General features: G+C 45.2%; 1 protein-coding gene across 1 annotated transcript in view; it reads right to left on the bottom strand.

Moving 5' to 3' along the window:
- The window catches only part of RAPGEF5 (Rap guanine nucleotide exchange factor 5), an 863,712-nt gene that overhangs the window by 71,511 nt on the left and 768,690 nt on the right, over window positions 1-23,511 (bottom strand). Inside the window, exons 17-19 of the mRNA XM_069211465.1 lie at window positions 11,267-11,416; window positions 8,656-8,753; window positions 7,710-7,832 (exon numbers count right to left, since the gene is read on the bottom strand). Coding sequence (XP_069067566.1) covers window positions 7,710-7,832; window positions 8,656-8,753; window positions 11,267-11,416 — 371 coding nt within the window. The remainder of the gene's footprint in view (window positions 1-7,709; window positions 7,833-8,655; window positions 8,754-11,266; window positions 11,417-23,511) is intronic.

Raw genomic sequence — 23,511 nt, 5'->3', positions numbered from 1 at the left:
CCTAACTGTAAGTACCCCCCTCCTCCCAGCCCCTCGCCCTGCCCTGCGCCACTCACCTTCTCTCCTGCTCCTGCTTCTTTTCCTCCTCTCTGTCTCTTCCTCCTCGCTCCCCCTCTGCAATCTTCTTCTGTGTTCTTCTGTTCTTCTCTTCTGTTCTTCTGTTCTTCCCTTCTGTTCTTCTGTGTTCTTCCGGTCTTCTGTGTTCTTCTTCTCGTTTCTTCTGTGTTCTTCTGTGTTCTTCTGTGTTCTTCTGTGTTCTTCTCTGTTCTTCTGCTCTTCCTGTCTTCTGTTCTTCTGTTCTTCTGTCTTCTGCTCTTTCTGTCTTCTGTTCTTCTGTCCTCTGTTCTCCTGTCTTCGGCTCTTCTACCTCCTCCGTCTTCTTCCCCCGAGCCTGCCCTCCTGCTCCTTCCTCATCCCCCTCCCTCACTCGCCTCCCCCTCTCTCACCCCTAGCTAACCCGTTCGCTATCTACCTCCCTCACTCCTCCTATCTTCCTATCTCTCTAGCTCCCTATCTCACTATCTAACTCCCCCACTCTCCACCTCCTCCTACCTACCTATCTGTCTATCTATCTATTTCCCTATCTATCGACTTCTCTATCTATTTTCTCTATCTATTTCTCTATCTCTCCCCCCCTCCCGCCACCCCCCTCTACTACCTATCTCCCTATCCTCTCACTCTACCTCTCTCCCTCACCCACCTCTACAACCCCCCCTCCCCTATCTTCACAACCCTACTCCTATCTCTCTCCCTAATCTCCAAACCTCCTAACACTCACCCTCCTCCACCCTAAACCCCCTCCCCCAGCTCCTCTCACTCTACCTGTCCCCCCCCCTCCCTCGCGCTTTCCCGCCGCGACCTCCTGCACGACCCCGCCCCCCAGCTCCCATTCGCCCCCAGCTGACCCCTCCCCCCCCCTCCTACCTCTTATGGCGGCTGCTGCGCGACAGTGGTAGCGACCCTTGACCCAAGGGTAGGTCGCTCCCCCTGCCGCTGCAGCTCCTCCAAGTTCCCAAGTTCCTGTGTTCCTGAGACCCACCTAACTGTAAGTACCCCCCTCCTCCCAGCCCCTCGCCCTGCCCTGCGCCACTCACCTTCTCTCCTGCTCCTGCTTCTTTTCCTCCTCTCTGTCTCTTCCTCCTCGCTCCCCCTCTGCAATCTTCTTCTGTGTTCTTCTGTTCTTCTCTTCTGTTCTTCTGTTCTTCCCTTCTGTTCTTCTGTGTTCTTCCGGTCTTCTGTGTTCTTCTTCTCGTTTCTTCTGTGTTCTTCTCTGTTCTTCTCTGTTCTTCTCTGTTCTTCTCTGTTCTTCTGCTCTTCCTGTCTTCTGTTCTTCTGTTCTTCTGTCTTCTGCTCTTCCGGTCTTCTGTTCTTCTGTCTTCTGTTCTTCTGTCCTCTGTTCTCCTGTCTTCGGCTCTTTTACCTCCTCCGTCTTCTTCCCCCGAGCCTGCCCTCCTGCTCCTTCCTCATCCCCCTCCCTCACTCGCCTCCCCCTCTCTCACCCCTAGCTAACCCGTTCGCTATCTACCTCCCTCACTCCTCCTATCTTCCTATCTCTCTAGCTCCCTATCTCACTATCTAACTCCCCCACTCTCCACCTCCTCCTACCTACCTATCTGTCTATCTATCTATTTCCCTATCTATCGACTTCTCTATCTATTTTCTCTATCTATTTCTCTATCTCTCCCCCCCTCCCGCCACCCCCTCTACTACCTATCTCCCTATCCTCTCACTCTACCTCTCTCCCTCACCCACCTCTACAACCCCCCCTCCCCTATCTTCACAACCCTACTCCTATCTCTCTCCCTAATCTCCAAACCTCCTAACACTCACCCTCCTCCACCCTAAACCCCCTCCCCCAGCTCCTCTCACTCTACCTGTCCCCCCCCTCCCTCGCGCTTTCCCGCCGCGACCTCCTGCACGCCCCCGCCCCCCAGCTCCCATTCGCCCCCAGCTGACCCCTCCCCCCCCTCCTACCTCTTATGGCAAGCCCGTCTGCGCCCGTCCGCGCCTGGCCCGCGCCCAGCGCCACGACCCCTGGTCCCCAGCTCCCCCAAGCCCCGCTGATCCGCTACGACCCCACCACCCTCCACGCCCTCAACCCAGGGCGCTCCAAAACCTGCTTCCTAGCTCACCCCAAACGCACCCATGGACCCTTCGCCTGCAACTCCTGCAAACGCATCTTCCACCACGCAACTACCACGACCACAAGCCCACGCGCCATCAACCACCTCAAGTGCATCCTGGTCAACGCTCGTTCCGTCCACAAGCACGCCGTTGAACTTTGGGACCTCCTGGACTCCACAGCCCCGGACGTCGCCTTCATCACGGAGACATGGATGAACGCCTCCTCTGCTCCAGACATCGCTACCCGCCATCCCCGAAGGCTACAAGATCTCCAGAAAAGACCGCACCAACCAAGTAGGAGGAGGTGTCGCCATCATCTTCAAAGACTCCATCAGCCTCACCACCTCCACCGAAGACCCCCCCCTCGCCGCTGAACACCTGCATTTTCAGATTCGCACCGACCCAAGGACCACCCTCAGAGGATCCCTCGTCTACCGTCCTCCCGGACCTCGCGCCTCTTTCAGCGACGCCATCGCCGACTTCATCTCCCCGCACGCCCTCGCCTCACCGGACTACATCCTCCTAGGCGACCTCAACTTCCATCTGGAACAAAACAACGACCCCAACACCACCACCCTGCTCGACAACCTCGCCAACCTCGGCCTCAAACAACTGGTGAACACCGCCACCCACATCGCCGGACACACGCTCGACCCTATCTTCTCCGCCAGCAAACACGTCTTCTTCAGCCACACCTCTGCCCTACACTGGACCGACCACAGCTGCGTCCACTTCACATTCCGACGCGAGACCTCCCACCTCCGCACTCAACCCATCCCTCGTCGACAGTTGAACAAGATCCCTGAAGAGCAACTCTTCTCCGCTCTCGCCGCCAACCAACCCACCCTCACCACCGACCCCAACGACGCAGCTCTCAACCTCACAAACTGGATCTCCAACTGCGCTGACAACCTTGCTCCCCTCAAACGCACGCATCGACAGACCAACACCAAAAAACCTCTCTGGTTCTCTGACACCCTCAAAGAATCAAAGAAAACTTGTCGTGCCCTTGAGAAGGCCTGGCGCAAGGACCACACCGCTGACAACATGACCGCCCTCAAGAACGCTACACGCGAACACCACCACCTGATCCGCACTGCCAAAAGGAACTTTTTCACCGACAGACTAGACAAAAACAGCCACAACAGCAGAGAACTCTTCAGCATCGTCAAAGAGTTCTCCAACCCCAGCGCCAGCGCCAACGCCGTCACGCCCTCACAGGATTTGTGCGAATCCCTCGCCACTTTCTTCCATCGCAAGATCAGCGACCTCCACGACAGCTTCGGACACCAGACCCAACCATACACCACTGAACCCGCTTCCCCGGACATCACCCTCAACAACTGGACCCACATCAACACGGAAGAAACCAAATCCATCATGAACTCTATCCACTCCGGCGCCCCTTCGGACCCCTGCCCGCACTTCATCTTTAACAAAGCCGACGACATCATCGCCCCGCACCTCCAGACCGTCATCAACTCTTCTTTTTCTTCTGCTACCTTCCCCGAATGCTGGAAGCACGCTGAAGTCAACGCCCTACTAAAGAAACCTACGGCTGACCCAAGCGACCTGAAAAACTTCCGCCCCATCTCTCTTCTACCTTTCCCAGCCAAGGTAATAGAAAAGACCGTCAACAAACAGCTGACCACCTTCCTGGAAGACAACAACCTGCTCGACCCTTCACAAACCGGATTCCGAACCAACCACAGCACGGAAACCGCCCTCATCTCAGTCACAGACGACATCAGAACCCTGATGGACAACGGTGAAACAGTCGCCCTCATTCTCCTCGACCTCTCGGCTGCCTTTGACACCGTCTGTCACCGCACCCTAATCACCCGCCTACGCTCCACCGGGATCCAAGGCCAGGCCCTGGACTGGATCGCCTCCTTCCTCGCTAACCGCTCCCAAAGAGTTTACCTCCCTCCGTTTCGCTCAGAACCCACCAAGATCATCTGCGGCGTACCTCAAGGCTCATCGCTCAGCCCGACACTCTTCAATGTCTACATGAGCCCCCTCGCCGACATCGTACGCAAGCACGACATCATCATCACCTCCTACGCCGACGACACCCAACTTGTACTCTCCCTCACCAAGGACCCCGCCAGCGCCAAGACCAACCTACAAGAGGGTATGAAGGACGTCGCAGATTGGATGAGGCTCAGCCGCCTAAAGCTGAACTCTGAAAAAACGGAAGTCCTCATCCTCGGCAACACCCCGTCCGCCTGGGACGACTCCTGGTGGCCCACGGCCCTCGGCACCGCACCGACCCCCGCAGACCACGCCCGCAACCTCGGCTTCATCTTGGACCCTCTTCTCACCATGACCAAGCAAGTCAACGCCGTGTCCTCCGCCTGCTTCCTCACTCTCCGCATGCTCCGCAAGATCTTCCCCTGGATCCCCGCCGACACCAGAAAAACCGTGACCCACGCCCTTGTCACGAGTCGCCTGGACTACGGCAACACCCTCTACGCCGGGACCACCGCCAAACTCCAAAACCGCCTGCAACGCATCCAAAACGCCTCGGCCCGCCTCATCCTCGACGTACCCCGCAACAGCCACATCTCCGCACACCTGAGACACCTGCATTGGCTCCCAGTCAGCAAAAGGATCACCTTCCGTCTTCTCACCCACGCACACAAAGCCCTCCACAACAAGGGACCGGAATACCTCAACAGACGCCTCAACTTCTACGTCCCCACCCGCCCCCTCCGCTCCGCTGGCCTCGCACTTGCGGCCGTCCCTCGCACCCGCCGCTCCACGGCGGGTGGGAGATCTTTCTCCTTCCTGGCGGCCAAGACCTGGAACTCCCTCCCCACCAGCCTCAGGACCACCCAGGACCACTCCGCTTTCCGGAGACTCCTAAAGACTTGGCTGTTCGAGCAGCGATAACCCCCCCTTTCCCCCCTAGCGCCTTGAGACCCGCACGGGTGAGTAGCGCGCTTTATAAATGTTAATGATTTGATTTGATTTGTTTGCACACATCTCCTCCTCTGCGGTCCTTTGCAGAGATTTTTCACGTGAACCAGGTACTTTGTGCTTGAAAGAGACTTTGTTTGCTTTAAAAAGACTTAAGACACTTTATCTCACTTTTCAGTGATATCTCAACATATACTTATTGCATTTTTATCGTTTTGACCTGCATTTATCCAGATAAATATTATATATTTTTTCTAAACACTGTGTGGTGTATTTTTGTGGTGCTATATTGGGTTATTGTATGATTTATTGCAGAAATACTTTACACATTGCCTTCTAAGTTAATCCTGACTGCTCAGTGCCAAGCTACCAGAGGGTGGGCACAGGATCATTTGGATTGTGTGTGACTTACCCTGACTAGAGTGAGGGTCCTTGCTTGGGCAGGGGGTAACCTGACTGCCAACCAAAGACCCCATTTCTAACAGGTGGCATTTAGACATGAACTGTTTGAGGCATATCTAGCTGCAGGTGTTGCACAAACGGTGTCATAATCAGCCAGCACTGCACCCAATTCCACTGTGCCATAACCAGTAGGCACAGGGTCCAGTCATGCCCAATGGATTCTGTACAAGTCGTGGCTTTAGTCACACTCTACAGGCAGTTTTTCTAGTGCCTGAGCCTGCATTGCATAATCCTAAACTATGCCTCACAGGCTTTGGGCATAGAACATATTCTTTGATGTCTTTGGGCGTGCCTTAGCCTCTGGCCACAGGCACTGGACACAAGACAAGCCCTAAGACCAGTCAACAAGACCCAAAAGCTCACCTAATACAGTTTTGAACTACGCCTAGAGAGGTTTAATTGCTAGGTAGGACCACTAGGTCCCTCGGGCTGCAGACACTACAAGGCATAATATTTAGCCACGTGCAATGAGGTGTGAGTGCTGTATACATTCTTTGTCCGGGACATGCCCTAGTCACCCCTGGAACCTGAACCCATGGGGCACAGCTATTGACTATAATCAGAGGGCTTGGATGCAGGTCATGGCCTTCGACCATACCCTGTGCCCAGTGACCAGAGTCAGGTGTCATCACTACCATGGACGTCAATTCAACAAAATGCCAGGGGTAGAGGAAGTGACATCACATGCTCTTTGCTTGCACCTTCTCTCACACACACATTTACACATATGCACAAATTCCCACTTACACACACTCTCATATAAGCACTCTCACCCGCAAGCACGCACACTACATGCATTTAAAAACAGTTTTTTCTTACCTCAGCTGCCATGGAAGAGCATATTCCATGTAATTGTGCTCCATTTTTATTACATTCATAGTCAATAATACATCATTATTTACTATTAGTGTAATGAAAAAACCTGACAGAAAACAAAGAGCAGACCCCCAACTGACGTCCTAAAGGACAAGCTGCCACTGAATTCCTGGCACAGAATTTGCCACTTCTGAGACCAGGGGATGCAAAGGCAGTGCAGGGGGTTGCAAAGGTTAACCCATGAGTCGCAGATGCAACCCCTGGTGACCCCTAATGATGCCCATGATCACTCCAGGACTTTGGGGAAATGACATAGCCTTCAGCAGTGCCAAGTGGTGCGGATCACTTATGCTAGCCACTTAAAGTCTAGAGACTGCTTGAACAAATTGCACATGGGTTCACAGAAGCACTATGAATGTTGCAGTCCTTGTATCCACATTGGATCAAGTTTCGTTAGTCAGAGGATCCAGCATCAAAAGGATCATTACTCACTGGCAAAAAAATACTATTTTAGTAATAGAAACTGAGAAGCAGGTACAGACCTGAAAAGGCAATCATATTTTGCTTTAACTCTTTAGAAATATGGTCCATGGACCTTGATTGTTTGCCATCCTTATAGCAACACTTTTTCAATTTTAAACTACAGACATAATACAAGAACAGATGTGGCTACATTTTTTAAATAACAGAGGAAGCTAGACACATTTGATATCACTCCATCCAGCAGTATTTTCTGGAATTAGACCAAAGAAATAATGTTTTGGGACCCGTCCCCCAAAATCTTTATGCTCTGCTGCCCAATCTACATACAACTTAAATGCACTGAACACAAGTGAGCAGGACTTTATTTTGGACAGATAATAGCAAAACAAAAATGTTTTTCTAAGTAAAGCACGATCTAACCATAACTGCAGGCCTGCAGAAGTATTATCGCAATCTATTGTTATAGACATATACAACATACAGAATATATAAATTCTACAGTATATGAAGAATACATGCACTTAAAAGGAAATAGCCGGTGTCAAACTCCAAGACACATGTATTATGAGTCCCACAGCAAAGACCAAAAATTATGAAAGCTGCAAAAATACACTCCAATTACTTTTAAATACAATTGGTAAATGATAATTTAAAGCGGTATTTCAAAGTCACAGAGAATTGCTAAAAAAAATCAAATGACCCAAAAATCTCAGTTTTCAATTTATGTCGTTGGAACTTTAACAAACTTTGATCATTACCGTGACAGCACCATGTTCTCAAACTAAGGTACTTGATACACTATAAGATACATTGTAACTAAAAACTCAAGTGTGAGGGGCGGTGATGAATGTACCAAATAAAGCTGTTGTGCATTTTTAAGACATGTAATAAACTAAGCTCACCTCGTGGATTGAATTGAAGAGACTCCAGTCAAAGTTTGTTAATTCCAGTGCAAGATCCCAAGTGTTCATCCCAAGTATCCGTACTGACCTATGCTGCGATTCTTCATTCTCAACAAATGGGTTCTAAATCAAAAGATGAGAGCAGAAGCTTCTTTTGTAAGTTTAGATCTATTTAGTCTGAACTCACTGACAAATATTAGAGAAGTGACATGCACTGTGGCCTCTTTACTTTGTGTTGGTTTTTAAAATGTATGATTAAATTACGAATTCAGGACCCAATCTAAAAACCTGGAAAGGTTATTTACCTTCTTCATATGCAAACACATTACAATACATACATTGCCTTTAGAATCTGACTCCAAATGTCTGATCATATTTCAGAGAAGCATTTAAACGCCAGTACAGATATACTGTTTGACAAAAGACTGTTTAAGCAGCATTTAAAAATGATTGTGCATTTTGATAGGTCGAAAATAAATTACATTTTAAAAATACACATATTATTATGTAATCAGACTTTCACTTTGCTGTACATTTGCCAATAACCCCAACATTTTTTGAGAAGCGATCAATAGAGAATAAACAGGTATAGATCAATGCATTTCAAAATGTAGTCCTTAAATGGTATTCAAATTATACGCCATGTTCAAAGGATACACGCTCGGTTAACAAGATTAACTGAAGCAGTGCTGACAAAGATGAACTGTGTAGCACTGACACTGCCGAATACTATGAAACATATTATGATTACCTATCTCTTATACTACAGAGTTTAACCATTAAGAACAGTTACTTCATGGCTTAAACTGAAGTCGGGTGGTCTGATTCAGATTTAGTTTGAGGTGGCTTATAATGTGCCAAAACGTTATTCGACTTGTTTATTCAGAATAGAATCCTTCTAAAATGAGTTACATCAAACAACATAATCAAGCAAAACGATTCTCACCAAAATATCACTTAAATCCTTCCTGTAGGTAAATATCCGACTTGATGTCTCAAGGGATTTTGAGAGGGCCAGGTCATTAGGCTGAAGTTCGTGCTTCTCTACAAAGACATTTTCGGTGTTAGAAGGATGGCAAGCACAAAAAAACTTTAGGAATGTTCTATGAAAATAAAGTAATTATATCAAATCACATTGTAAAAGAAAAAAGACTGCTACTCTATGAACAGGCACATAATTTTCTATGACTTCATATGCATTATCAGTCAGTCACCATGACGTGCATACATACTTCTCCTGTGTCATGGAATAATTTATGCTACCCAGAGCTTTTCTATATGCTTGAGGCCCTGTACATGTTCTCTATCATCATCCAGTCTTTACAATTCCTGTGTCAAGCTGCCAAAAGCCGTATACTGCAATTAATCTTGCATATTAATTGAATATATTTAGGGTTACATGTATAGGTCACATAACATTTACTCTTCTAGCAATGTATTGTGTTAATAACGTAAGGTCCTTGTGAAGACCTCCCCTGGCCACGAACATATTACCATGTCATTAGTGAAAATGGAATGAATAATAAACATGGTAGTGAAACAACTTTTGAATGAAGGCTGGCATGTCCCCATTAGGCAACTTTCATAATCTTAACATTTTCAGAGGTAACACCATTTTAGTAGGTGTAGAAAAATAAAAAGCATAACATTTTTAATTCCTTGAGATTGTTATATGATAAATACTTTTATAAGAAGGGGTTAATAAAGCATAATTTTCAAACAAACAGCCCCATGATAACACTTTGAAATAGGTAGTGAGTAATAAATCTCTGAAAACCACAGTTCTACTGAGAAGTATGAATCATTCGAAACTATCCGAAGTATGAATTATACATAATTTCCAAACTATCTGTACTGTTGAACAATCCCTACTATTGATCTTTTTGTGCCTCAAGTTCCTGTGTATTTTTGCAACAGTTTGTGGGACCCTTGATCCCAAAAACACGGCGCTCTCAGGGACACCTTTGATGCGCCTTGAGATGAAAATGCCCTCAATGGTCCTCTCACTCAGCAATCTTGAGACAATAGCCCACAGACCTACTCTGCACACGCCCGGGAAACAATAACATGTTTTTGAGGTGCAGCAGCTGCAACTTCGGGTGATGCCTGTCCCCCTTTCTGAATAAACAAAGGAACCGCTTTATGTTTATCAAACGTGTGACAGGTGGCATAATTGCAACATTTCACCATGGAGCAAACACAGACTCGTATTTGACGCCGATGTTTTCCCCCAAGTGACTGTCATGTTCTGTTTTTCTATGGTGGTTTGCAGGGGCGGCTCCTCCATTGGGGCGGAGGAGAAAATACAACGCGGTAAAATAAACACAACAGACACTTTTCAACCGTGAAGGGGGACTGGAGGTCAACATGTGAAAAAGAGCCTATATTTAATATGCACTCATACGCACAAAATACACTGTATAGAGGTTTATTATAATTAACGGCCTGAAAATATTTTATGATACATATCACCATATTCTTTCTCTTATGTATACAACAACCTGCAATTTAGAACCTGACGCTAGATGGAATCCCTTTTCTGAGATGTATGAATTATGTAGAGTGCATTTCAATATCTGCTCTGCAGGCGTGTGTATGCAATGTGTAACACCAAGAACCTGGGATATTTTGTACTGGGAATTTTCAGGAACTTGCAAGTGGAATTCAAATGCACAGAAAGCATCATACATAAAAGAGTGCATATTTCCCTGCTACATTAACCAAAGAAAATCAGAAATCCATTCCTCCAATCTCTTTTTATTACCTGGCGAAAAACATATGTGGCCCTTCAGCAACGGTGGCGGCAGATAAGGGAAGTTAACATCCCAATAGGGATATTCAAATGAGTCGAAATTAATTAAAGCGCATGCATCTGCTTACAATGTCACCTTGGGTCTTTAAACATAACAGGCATTTTCTCCTATAGGTTTGCAAGAGGTTTTGCCGTGCCAAGCAGCAAGGAGTATAAAAGGACCAGACAGGCCCTACAGATCAATACCATCAGCAACCAATCCAGGTAATGGTATTTGGCAGCCACGATAAACCCTTTTCACGTGGGTCCAGGAAGTAGTTTATTGCTATCCTGTTGAAGAATTAAGAGACGCCTCTGACACAAATACATTCATGTGGAAATTGCGCTTCTCCGAGTACCTAAATAGCAGGCACATTCCATCTGAAAACACTGGCATCTACAGTACGGTCAACCAGATGTTATTCTACGGCACAACACCCTTTCAGGACGCACAGCTCAAGCAGAGGCATGCTCTTAATTCCAAATATGGAAACACGAAGCTTGCCCGGATTACTGAAAGTGAAATGCCTTCAAATGTAATTATAAACATAGAAAGCCCTTCACATTCTAGTCCAAAGGAGAAAAGCCAGTGTTGAGCAGTGGGACCAGAGATTGAGGAGTTGTCATGGAAACGGGCCTGGTTCCCTTTGTCAGCCATGGTCGTCCTGATGACGGCCCGGCCAAGCACCGAGCACACCCGAGATGAGCAGCACACCCTTGCACGCGTTAAAAGATTAGCATGATAATGACCTAGACAGGCTCTTACCCCCCGAGAATGTGACAGACACCAGCGCCAGCTCCTCCTCTGCATGTTGGATCTTTTCTGCCACGATTTTCAGTAACTCTTGGGCCGAGGCGGACACTTTGGTCTTAATGCTCACATAGGAGTGATCATTGATGTGCACGTGAAAGAAAACTAAACAAAGGGGAGAAGTGGGAAAGCGGGAAACAATGACAAGTGCAAAGATTGATTAGACAGGCCTGTTGTAACTACAGCAGAGTTCTCTGTTTTGTTATAGAAACATCTTTTGCTGACATGGAACAGGCACCATATACCACAACACAAAAGATTCCCCTTTCTGGCACCACTCTCATTATAATAACTGCACGGACTATAAACCTAACAGATATCTAGTATTTCGTATAACATTTGTGACACTGGAGCCAGGCTGCTGGAAGAACGGGAATTAGTTCCATCACAGAAAACCTCTATCAACTCTAGTGAACAACTAAAAGTGCTGGAAGTGTCTGTTTTAAGTATACCTTTTAGATTATGCTGCAACGGCAGATGTTAGAAATGGGGTCTTTGGTTGGCAGTCAGATTACCCCCTGTCCAAGCAAGGACCTTCACTCTAGTCAGGGCAAAGGAGAAACACACCCGGTTAACCCCAGCTCACCCTCTTGGTAGCTTGGCACAAGCAGAAAGGCTTAACCCAGCTTAATACAGCTGTGTTAGAGAAGTTTAAAGTGTGCATCTCTGGTTGGCCATCGCAAGACTGCCAGCCAAAAAGACATGCACACTTTAAACTTAAGTGCACAGCTCACTGCTGCCACACATCAGCAGTGGCCCTGCCCCATCCTGAAACTTGGCTCAGGATGTGAAGATGGAAAATAAAATGGTAATAAATGAACTTTATTACGATTATTTTTCATCCCTGGTAGGCATTTTAGGCAGAGGGGGAACACTCTGCTGCCCTAAAGGAGAAAGTGCCACTGTCGGGACAGCAGAAGGCAAGTATTAAAAACAATATGTCAATGATGTATACGTCTGTGTGCACACTTGCAAGTGTGCTTGTAGTTCTTTAAATGAGAGTGTGTGCGTCAGTGTTGAGCTTACTGTTTACCTTGATAAAGTGCTTGCTCTGGCACAATGGTGGGTATTTGGGGGAATTTGGGGCATCCATGGAATGATGCCCTCTGCCCACCCCTACTAAAATGGTAGACTTCACATAATGGTAGTTATTCCTGCAGACTGATGGTCAAGCATGGGATGATGCCCATGTATAATGTTGACCCTCACACAATGGTGGTAATTCTTGCCAACCGTCGAATTATGCCAATTGACTTCCCCTTGTAAAATGACAGCCATTGCATAATGGTAGCAATCCTTGGTAGTTTTGGTCATTCATCGGAAGATGTCCATTGGCCACCCATGAGGAGATCTATAAAAAGCTGCCCACCAGAGGTAGAATATTGATCCGGGTTTATAGTGGTAATTCCTGAAATATTATGGGCATCCATGGCATGTCTGTGCCTATTCCTAGCATTAATGTTAGTCCTAACAGAATGGTAGTCATTCTTGACAAATTGTGCACATTCAATATTAATGACAGAGTGGTAGTCACAAATGGTACAAAGGTAGTTCCGGCAGTAGGGTGAAAATTCTTGGCATACAGTGGGCTTCCATTGCACAGTTGTGCCCAACTAGGCAAAATATTCACCCTGGTACAACTGTGGTAATTCTTGTCATACTGCAGTCAGTTATGATATTCAACCTGCTATAATGCTGGCTCCTACATTATGATGGAAATCCATAACACATGGTGAGCATACAATGGCATAATGGGAATATGTGATGGAACAACTAGGTCCTAAACGTCTACTTGCCTAAATCACTACTGCTAAACAACTAAAAAGTCTCTACAACAAAGTATTGAACAACTACTGCCTAAACAACAATTTTGCCTGAACAACGAATTTTAAGGTAAGCTTTTTTTTATTTTATTTTTATGGTTTATTAGTTGTTTAGAATTGAGATATATTTAGAAAATGTCACTTACCCAGTGTACATCTGTTCGTGGCATGTTCCGCTGCAGATTCACATGCTGTGCATATACTTCTGCCATCTAGTGTTGGGCTCGGAGTGTTACAAGTTTTTTTTCTTCGAAGAAGTGTTTTCGAGTCACTCCTCATCGGCTCCATCGCGCATGGGCATGGACTCCATGTTAGATTGTTTTCCCCAGAGGGTAAGGTAGGAGTGATAGAGTATAAAGAAAAGAGATGTCCGTGCTAATGGAATGTTAAACATATATGTATATCTACATATGTACAAATGTTGTTAACTTAAACGACTACAGGCTGCCGGGGAGGTGGGAGGGTGCATGTGAATCTGCAGCGGAACATGCCACGAACAGATGTACACTGGGTAAGTGACATTTTCCGTTCGATGGCATGTGTAGCTGCAGATACACATGCTGTGCATAGACTACAAAGCAGTTAGTCCTCCCATAAAAGCGGTGGTTAGCCTGTAGGAGTTGAAGTTGTTTGAAATAATGTTCTGAGTACAGCTTAACCTACTGTGGCTTTCTGTGTTGCTAAAACATCTACACAGTAGTGTTTAGTAAATGTATGTGGTGTTGACCAAGTAGCTGCTTTACTTATTTCAGCCATTGGTATGTTTCCTAGAAAAGCCATTGTAGCACCTTTCTTCCTTGTGGAAATTGCTTTAGGAGTAAGTAAGAGTTGTCTTTTGGCTTTAACGTAGCATGTTTGGATGCATCTTACTATCCATCTTGCTAAACCTTGTTTTGAAATGGGGTTACCAGTATGAGGTTTTTGAAAGCTACAAACAGCTGTTTAGGTTTTCTGAGTGGTTTTGTTCTATCTATCTAGTTCATTAGTGCTCTTTTAGGGCCAGATGTATCAAGCAGTTTTGCACATTCTGGGTCTATGGGAAAATGTGTTCATACATATGGCCCTTAATGTCTAACGTATGTAGAGCTCTTTCTGCCACATAATCTGGCTGTGGGAAGAAGACTGGTAGTTCCACTGTTTGATTGATATGAAAAGGTGATACTACTTTGGGAAGAAATTTAGGGTTAGTTCGTAGTACAACTTTATGTTTGTGTACTTGTATGAACGGTTCTTCAATGGTGAAAGCTTGAATTTCGCTGACCCTTCACAATGATGTAATTGCGACTAGGAAGGCAACCTTCCATGTTAAGAATTGCATTTGACATAAGTGCATAGGTTTAAATGGTGGGCCCATAAGTTGCGTAAGCACTATGTTTAAATTCCATGAAGGAACTGGAGGTGTTCTGGGTGGAATGATGCGTTTTAAGCCTTCCATGAAAGCTTTAATAACAGGAACTCTAAATAAAGAGCTGTGATGTACATTTTGCAAATATGCTGACATTGCAGTAAGATGTATTTTTATGGAAGAGAATGCTAAATTTGATTTTTGCAAATGAAGTAAATAGCATACAATATGTTGTATTGATGCTGTAAGAGGGGCAATCTGTTTAGATTGACAATAATATACAAATCTTTTCCATTTGTTAGCATAGCATTGTTTAGTAGTGGGTTTTCTTTCTTGTTTAATCACTTCCATACAATTTGATGGTAGTTGTAAATATCCAAACTCTTTGACCTCAGGAGCCAAATCGCCAGATTGAGTGTGTTGGGATTTGGGTGTCTGATCTGTCCTTTGTTTTGTGTCAACAGATCTGGTCTGTTTGGGAGCTTGGAGAGTGGTACTAGTGATAGGTCTAATAATGTTGTGTACCACGGTTGACGAGCCCATGTTGGTGCTATGAGTATCATATTGAGTGTGTTTTGATGCAATTTGTTGACTACAAATGGAATGAGTGGGAGAGAGGGAAAAGCATAAGCAAATATCCCTGACCAATTGATCCATAGAGCATTGCGCTTGGATAAGGGAAGTGGGTGTCTGGATGGCGACCAGATCTATGTTTGGTGTTCCCCATTGTTGAAAGTATTTTTGAAGTACTTGAGGGTGAATCTCCCACTCGTGTGTCTGTTGATGATTTCTGCTGAGAACATCTGCTAGTTGGTTGTGTATCCCTGGAATGTATTGTGATACCAGGTGAATTTGGTTGTGTATGGCCCATTTCCACATTTTTTTAGCTAGGAGGGAGAGTTGGGATGAATTAGTCCCTCCTTGCTTGTTTAGGTAATACGTGGTGGTCATGTTGTCTGTTTTGATTAGGACATTCTTTTGTTTGAGAAGAGGTTGAAAAGCTGCTAGTGCTAGGGAGACAGCTAACAGCTCTAAGTGATTTATGTGTAGCTGTTTGTGTTGGGCATCCCATTGTCCTTGGATGTTGTGATTGTTGAGGTGAGCTCCCCAGCAAATCATTGATGCATCTTTTGTAATTATGGTCTGAGGCACAGGGTCTTGAAAAGGCCACCCCTTGTCTAGATTTGCGGAATTCCACCACTGAAGGGACATGTATGTTTGGCGGTCCATAAACACTAGATCTTGAAGTTGACCGTGTGCCTGTGACCATTGTTGTGCAAGGCACTGTTGTAAGGGCCCCATGTTTAGTCTTGCATGTGGGTCGATTGCAATACATGATGCCGTCATCCCAAATATTTTCATGACAAATCTGACAGTGTACTGTTGACCTGTGTGTATCTGTGTGATTATATTTTGGAATGCTTGTATTCTTTGCGTAGTTGGACTTGCTAGCGCTTCATGAGTATTTAGTATTGCACCTAAATATTGTTGTATTTGCGCAGGTTGTAGCTGAAACTTTTGGTAGTTTATTGAGAGCCCTAGCATGTGCAGGGTTTGTATTATGTAATTCGCATGGTTTTGACATTGCGTATGACTGTATGATTTTATGAGCCAATTGTATAGATATGGAAAGACATGTATATGTTGTCTTCTTAGAAAGGCTGTGACTACTGCTTGGTACTTTGTTAATACCCTTGGAGCTGTTGTTATTCCGAAGGGTAACACTTTGAACTGATAGTGCTTTCCTTGAATGACAAACCCAAGATATTTTCTGTGTGCAGGAGGATCGGTATATGAAAATACACATCCTTGAGGTCTAATGTTGCCATGAAATTGTGTTTTTGGAGTAGTTGGATAACATCCTGGAGAGTTACCATGTGAAAGTGTTCTGACAGGATATAAAGGTTGAGGGTCCTGAGATCTAATATTGGCATCAGGGTGCCATCTTTTTTGGGAATGAGGAAGTACAGTGAGTAAACTCCCGTTCCTACTCGATTTTGTGGCACTGGTTCTATTGCTTGTTTCAGTAACAGAGATTTGACTTCTTCCTTTAACAGACTGATGTGTTCTGTGGATAGTTTGTGTGGCTTTGGTGAAATGATTGAAGGAGTTTGTATCAATTCTAGGCAATAACCATTGCAGATAATGGATAGTACCCAATTGCCTTTGGTAATATTTTGCCAACTGGTGTGGAACTTTTGTAGTCTTCCTCCCACAGGGGAGGTGTGGAGTGGAAGGGAATGAAACAAGTCACTGTTTAGTGTGTTGTGAGGCTTGTTTAGGTGTTTGATATTTCCCTCTGCTTCTGGGGTACTGCCCCCCTATATGTGCTCTTAAAACCACCTCGTTGGTATTGAGATTGATAGGCTGGTTTTGGCTGCGATGTGTTTGCCTCTGCAGTTTGAGCCCTAAATCTGAACTGAGGTTTCCGAAAGGATCCCTTTTATTGTGTGGTGTATAGTGCACCCATAGCTTTTGCAGTGTCTGAATCCTTACGCAATTTTTCAATTGCGGTGTCCACTTCTGAGCCGAAAAGTTGTTTTTTGTTGAAAGGCATATTCAAAACCGCTTGTTGGATTTCGGGTTTGAACCCTGAGGACCTGAGCCATGCATGCCTCCTGATTGTTTTAGCAGTGTTGACGCTCCTGGCCGCTGTGTCTGCTGAGTCTAAGACAGACCTAATCTGATTATTGGTGATGGCTTGCCCTGCCTCCACTATCTGCTGTGCCCTCTTTTGATGTTCCTTGGGGAGATGCTGAATTATATCTTTCATCTCATCCCAATGGGCCCTGTCGTATCTAGCCAACAACGCCTGTTAGTTGGCTATTCTCCATTGGTTGGCTGCCTGGGATGCCACTCTCTTCCCTGCAGCATCAAATTTCCTACTCTCTTTGTCTGGTGGGGGTGCATCACCTGACAACTGTGGGTTTGCCCTCTTCCTGGCAGGGCTTACCACTACTGAGTCTGGAAGGAGTTGCTGAGTTATATAGACAGGATCAGAGGTAGGTGGCTTGTATTTTCTTTCTACTCTGGGAGTTATTATTCTTGCTTTGACAGGCTTGCTAAATATTTGATCAGCATGTTTTAGCATGCACGGGAGCATAGGGAGCGACTGGTATGTTGTATGCATGGAGGAGAGTGTATTAAACAAAAAATCATCCTCCAACGGTTCAGTGTGCATGGTGACACTATGGTATGCTGCAGCCCTCGCTAAAACTTGATTGTACTCTGTACTATCCTCAGGTGGTGAAGGCTTAGAGGGATAGCAGTCAGGGTCATTGTCGGGAATGGGGTCTGGATCATAAAGATCCCATGGGTCTACATTGTCTTGCTACGAGTCAAACGAATGTGATGGTGACTGCATTGGTGTAGGACTGGTAGTAGGAGAGATATGCAGGTGTGGAGAGTGAGGAGGAGAATGAGGAGGAGAAAATTGAGGAGGTGGTGGTCTCTCCTTTGTCTTTGGCACTTTAGCTGGAGGTTGTGTAGTGTCCAATTCCCCTGAAAGGCTAATTTTCTCTTAGGTTTTAGAGGAGGAGCAGTTAAAATTCTGCCAGTCTCTTTATGGATATGAATCCTGGCTTGCCTTTCGTCCATTACTTCCAGTATTGGCTATAGTTGGGAATCCTCCTCAGACGTTTTATGGCTTTCTTTGAGTGTCTTAGAAAGTCCATGCTCCTCGGTGTAACCTGCTCTTTTCGGCTCCGAAGCTGGCTTTTTCGGTATCGAAACAAATGGAGTTGTGGATGGTCTCAGCTCTGAAAGGGATTTCCGAAATTTCGACTCAGAAGAGTGGTGTTTGCTCGAGTCAGAGACGGAGCTTTTGGTCTACTCCGATGGCTTTGGAGGATTGGCCTTTTTTTTGCCGAACTGGGGGTTTGGTCACCGGGTGTCTTCTTTCGGGTCAAGCCATGGCCTTCCGGCAGTGGTGTCCCCAAGGCCTTATATTTCAGTTTAGATGATACAGGGTAAGGCATACTCACGTGCTGTCCTGCTGTGACCGGTCTGTCTTCCTCGGATTCCTGGGCGGAGTCAGATCCTCGAACAGAGACTGCGGTCTGCATGATCTCTTCCTCTTCAACGTCGAGATGTTTGGAGCTTTTTGACGCCATCTCGAGCTTTCGTGCTCTTCTGTCCTGAAGTGTCTTTTTTGTTCGGAAGGATCGGTAGGCCTTGCAATTTTCTTCCCGATGATCTGGGGAAAGGCAAAGATTACAGACGAGGTGTTGGTCTGTATAAGGGAATTTGGCGTGGCACCGATGACAGAATCAGAATGGAGTCCGATCCATGAGGCTTCCAAACGGTCGGCCCGACGAGGCCCGAGTTGGGCGCGTGCGCCCTGAAGGGCGAGTAGAGATGTCTGTTCCGATGGTACCGAAGTGTCATTAGAAGATGTAACGCGATCGAAACAATACCGACGAGAAATGAAGCGTTTTCAAAGTTTTCCGAATCTAACTATTGGAGCGAAAGGAGACATGTTCGGACCCAACGGCGGAAAGAAAACAACCTAACATGGAGTCGATGCCCATGCGCAATGGAGCCAGAGAGGAGGAGTCACTCGATCCCGTGACTCGAAAACACTTCTTCGAAGAAAAACAATTTGTAACACTCCGAGCGCAACACTAGGTGGCAGAAGTATATGCACAGCATGTGTATCTGCAGCTACACATGCCTTCGAACATATATATATATATATATATATATATATATATATATATATATATATATATATTTTCTAAACAACTAATAAACCATAAAAAAAACTAAAAACTTACCTTAAAATTTGTTGTTCAGGCAATTGTTATTCAGGCAAAATCGTTGTTTAGACAGTAGTTGTTCAGTACTTCGTTGTAGGGACTTTTTAGTTGTTTAGCAGTAGTGGTTTAGGCAAGTAGTTGTTTAGGACTAGTTGTTCAGGATGTTTCCCGCATAATGGTGTCCATTCTTCTGTGATACTGGTTTAATGATGGCATTTCCCTAGCATACTATGAGTTAGCCAAAGTATACTGGTGCCAAGCCATGAATGTAAAAAGAAAATACATTAAAGTTAAGTAGGCTAAGGGAAGAGAGGAACCAGTGCAACTATATGTGCTTAGAAAACCAGCTGTCCAAAACCCAGGAAAGAAAAATCTATAAATTTATTTTTGTAATGCTGAGTTTGGAGAAAGGAGCAGGCAAGGTAAACTCTCCTGCATTTGTAGGTACTTTGCTATATTTGTTTTTACATATTATTGCAAATGAGCTTCTCTTAAAGTCCCTTTTTTTGCCTGGACCATCCCGGTCCTCTTAATTAATTTACACTATATGGTGATCAGCACATCCAAGGTGCTCCCTGATGATATTTTGAACATTTTTCCGGTTAGTGTGTGCCACAGCTTGTGTGGCCCGACAGAATAAGGCTTCTGACAAGAGCCATGCATACACTAGTCCTATCCTGTTAGATACTGGGTTACTGGTTGACTGAGTTGTGAGCTCTGGTCAAGCAGCAACCACAGTCCTAGTCAGGATAAGCCACATGCAAGCACAAATTAACCTCTGCTCAAACCCCTGGTAGCTTGGCACAGAGCAATCAGACATAACGTAGAGGCAATGTGTGTAGTATTTGTGCAACACCTCTAACAATAAAACAAGATCCTACACCACTTTTTAAAAACAGAGCAGAACTTAATAAACAAAAGACCAAAATGACAAAATCTAATCAGTAGAACTAGAGTTATGAATTATTGAAGACTAAACTGCAATATGCCAAAAGCATAAAGCACCAACTGGAGCTAGCTGGTAGCAGCGGGCTGGGTGAAATCCAAAAGTTCAGGCCAACTGCAATGGAGTGTGGATTGCATAATCCCAGATTAGTCGGGTTTCTAAAGTTTTGAGCCAAGAGTCCTGTGTGCGTAGAAGAAGTTTGCTGTGAACAAGGATGATGATGAGCAGGCCAGGTGTCACACATGGGGGAGCTGGAGCCTCGCACTGGTGATCTACGCAGGTGGGCGATGCTTGCTGTGAGAAGAGATGGATGTGCCGTGCCTCGCGCTTATTTTGAGTGCGGGTGGTGCATTTCTGGTGTGAATGGGCCCATTTGCAGTCACAAAGAGCCCAAAATCTTGACTTTAAGAGCTCGAAAGCCACACTAAGGGTCTGGAACCTGTGAGGCACCTCTTGGGGGTCAGAAACTTATTGAAGACGGGGCCTGGAGCTGTGTGGAGCCTGTTATGTCTATGTGGCTCGTATCAGGAGGACAGAAGACTACCACTTCGATTTACCCTGGGGTCAAGATGAAGGTGCAGGTCCAGTTTGTCTTCCTCAGGGAAGAGGGCAGCAGGCAGCACAGCAGTAGTCCTTCTTGGTTGCAGGGTAGGTCCAGAAGTGTACTGAAGTGGTGGTGTCTGATTTCCATCTTTTATACCCTGATGCCCTGGTTCTGGAAGATGGGAAAAGCCTCTAAACAGTGGCTTTGAAGTGCAAGGAATTCTCTACCTCTCCTACCCTGGCTCCAAGCTAGCTGGAGTGACAAAGCAGAGTTGTTAGGTCTTTTGTGTGTGGACTGGACACAGGCTATTCAGATGTAAGTGAGGACCTGTCCAGCTCCTCCCTCCCAGCCTAACTAGGATGGCCCATCTAGTTACATCTAAATTCCCATTGTGTGTGGCTGTTTAGGGGGAATACACAAAGCCCAACTACCAACTGTACCTAGTCATGTGATCAGAGACAGACTGCAGGCACCAAATGGCTAAGGCACCAAAATGCCAACTTTCTAAAACTGGCATTTTCAGAATTGCACTTTAAAATCCGACTTTACCATAACTTAGGATTTTAAATTGTGATTCCAAACACACCAAACTATCAGGAGTTATATCTACCCATTTGGAAATGACACTTATAAAATATAATAAGGCAACCCCAATGCTCTCCTATGGTAGAAATGAGTCATGCAGTAGTGAAAAACAAATGTAAGAGTTTTTTCACTACCAGGACATGTACAACTCAAAAGTACATGTCCAACTTTCTAAATACATTGCACTTTGCCGTCTGGGTTGTCCAGGGTCAACACTAGGGGGGACACTTTTGTATAAAAAGAAAGGTTTGAGCCTGGCAAAAGATTTACAATAGCAGGCCTGAGACATATTTAAAGGGCTGGCAAAATGTGGGCTGCAGATCCAGCAGTAGCATTTAATTTAGAGGCCCTGGACAGATGTAATTTACTGGGGACTTATAAGTAAACTGAATAAGCCAAGTGAGTACTAGACAATTCTACCATGTTTTCAGGAGAGAGCACAAGCACTTTAGCACTGGTTAGCAGTGGAAAAGTATATAAAGTCCTGAAGCCAACAAAAAGGAACAGGGGAGATAGGCCCTGCAATAGCGAAAAACAAATTTGGCAGTATTTCACTATTAGAACATGTACAATACACTAGTACATGTCCTACCTTTTAAATCACTGCACCCTGCCCATGCGGCTATCTTGGGCCTACTTTAGGGGTGCCTGAGATGTACTAAAAGGGAAGTTTTGGATCTGGCAAGAGGGTGTGCATGACAGGTCGACATGGCAGTTTAAAACTGCACAGACACTGCAGGTCTGAGACATATTTACAGGGCTCCTCGTGTGGGTTGCACAATCAGTGCTGCAGGCCCAATAGAAGCATTAGATTTACAGGCCCTGGGCACGTCTACTGTACTTTACTGGTAACCTACTAGTAAATCGAATATGTCAATCATGGATAAACCAATCACCAATACCATTTACACAGAGTGCATATGCACATTAGCACTAATTAGCAGTGGTAAAGTGCCTAGAGTACCAAAACCAGAAAAACAAAATCCAGCACATAGTCAAAAATTCAGGAGGCAGAGGCACAAAGGCAGGGGGAAAACCTGCAAAAAGGGCAATTTCCAGAGGAAAGAAAAAAAGTTTGGGAATGACCCTGTAGAAAGGACCATTTCCAGCATACCCTCAATTGGCACCAATATGCTTCACGTGAGAGCAGTTAGTGTGAATGTAGGGTGGTCACTGCCCCTAGATAGGAAAGCCTCAGCCCCTATTTACTCTACTGTGCTTTTCTTTCTTTGACTACAGTGTATCCGATGAAAATGCATAACGATTCCAATAAGAACAGACCATTGAAGAATGTATCTGCCTGGTGTCTTGCAGGACCTCCTTCAGTTTGTTCCAAGAGTGGGGCAAAACCTGCTCTTCTCAGCATCCCCAGCGACAAAGGAAAAATCTTACCAAAACCGATAGATGGGAATTTTACACTTTTTAGAATGCACTTCCCAGTGCAAAGACAAAGGGTACATTGACCTATGCTCAGACATGACCAGACAATTTTAATAAGTGATGAAATTAACTGAGCACAGTTCCTAGACCTACTTCCTGATCGACTGCTACTTTCCAGACTCTCTCAATGTGGGAACCAGTCCAGGCTCTATGTATCATCATCATAAAACAGCTGGCCTGTTTGTCAGGATAAATGCATTTACATTTTTACACTCACAAGTATATGCTGCCTCTGGCATCCACCCAACATCCAAGATGTCACAAGTTGTCAGATCCAGCTATAACATGACCTCTCAGTGAAGCCAATCTATGGCATTGACGGCTTGAATTATCCGACATCTGGAAACACGGGGACTTCAAGTGCTGAAAACGTTTTGGTTTCGGTGGCATTACACATTTCCGATTCCACTAAAAGCAAGCCATTTTCTCTTTCAATGATGTTTTTTGTTTGGAAATTTGTATCTTCAAGAAAGTCTGTTGAAGAATTAAGAGACGCCTCTTACAGAAATATATTGCTTCAAAGGTACTGGAAGTGTTTTAGGTGAATGGAGCACACTTACTTTGTTTTTCAGTGACCTTCAATTAATTGTGTTCTTCATGATGGCTATGGAGTTGGTGACCGATTATGAAAAAAATGTGCACATTGAAGTTTTACTTCAAAAGGCAAATTTTGCGTATGATTCTGGAGAACTGCAATTACGGCATATTTTTAGACGTTGTTACTTTAGGGTTTGGTAAAGCAACGAGTGAGGTGAATATA

The sequence above is a fragment of the Pleurodeles waltl genome, chromosome 10 (assembly GCF_031143425.1).
Source record: "Pleurodeles waltl isolate 20211129_DDA chromosome 10, aPleWal1.hap1.20221129, whole genome shotgun sequence".
NCBI classification, from domain to species: Eukaryota; Metazoa; Chordata; class Amphibia; order Caudata; family Salamandridae; genus Pleurodeles; species Pleurodeles waltl.
The sequence above is the reverse complement of the archived record's forward strand: the minus strand, read 5'-3'. Positions and strand labels throughout refer to the sequence as shown.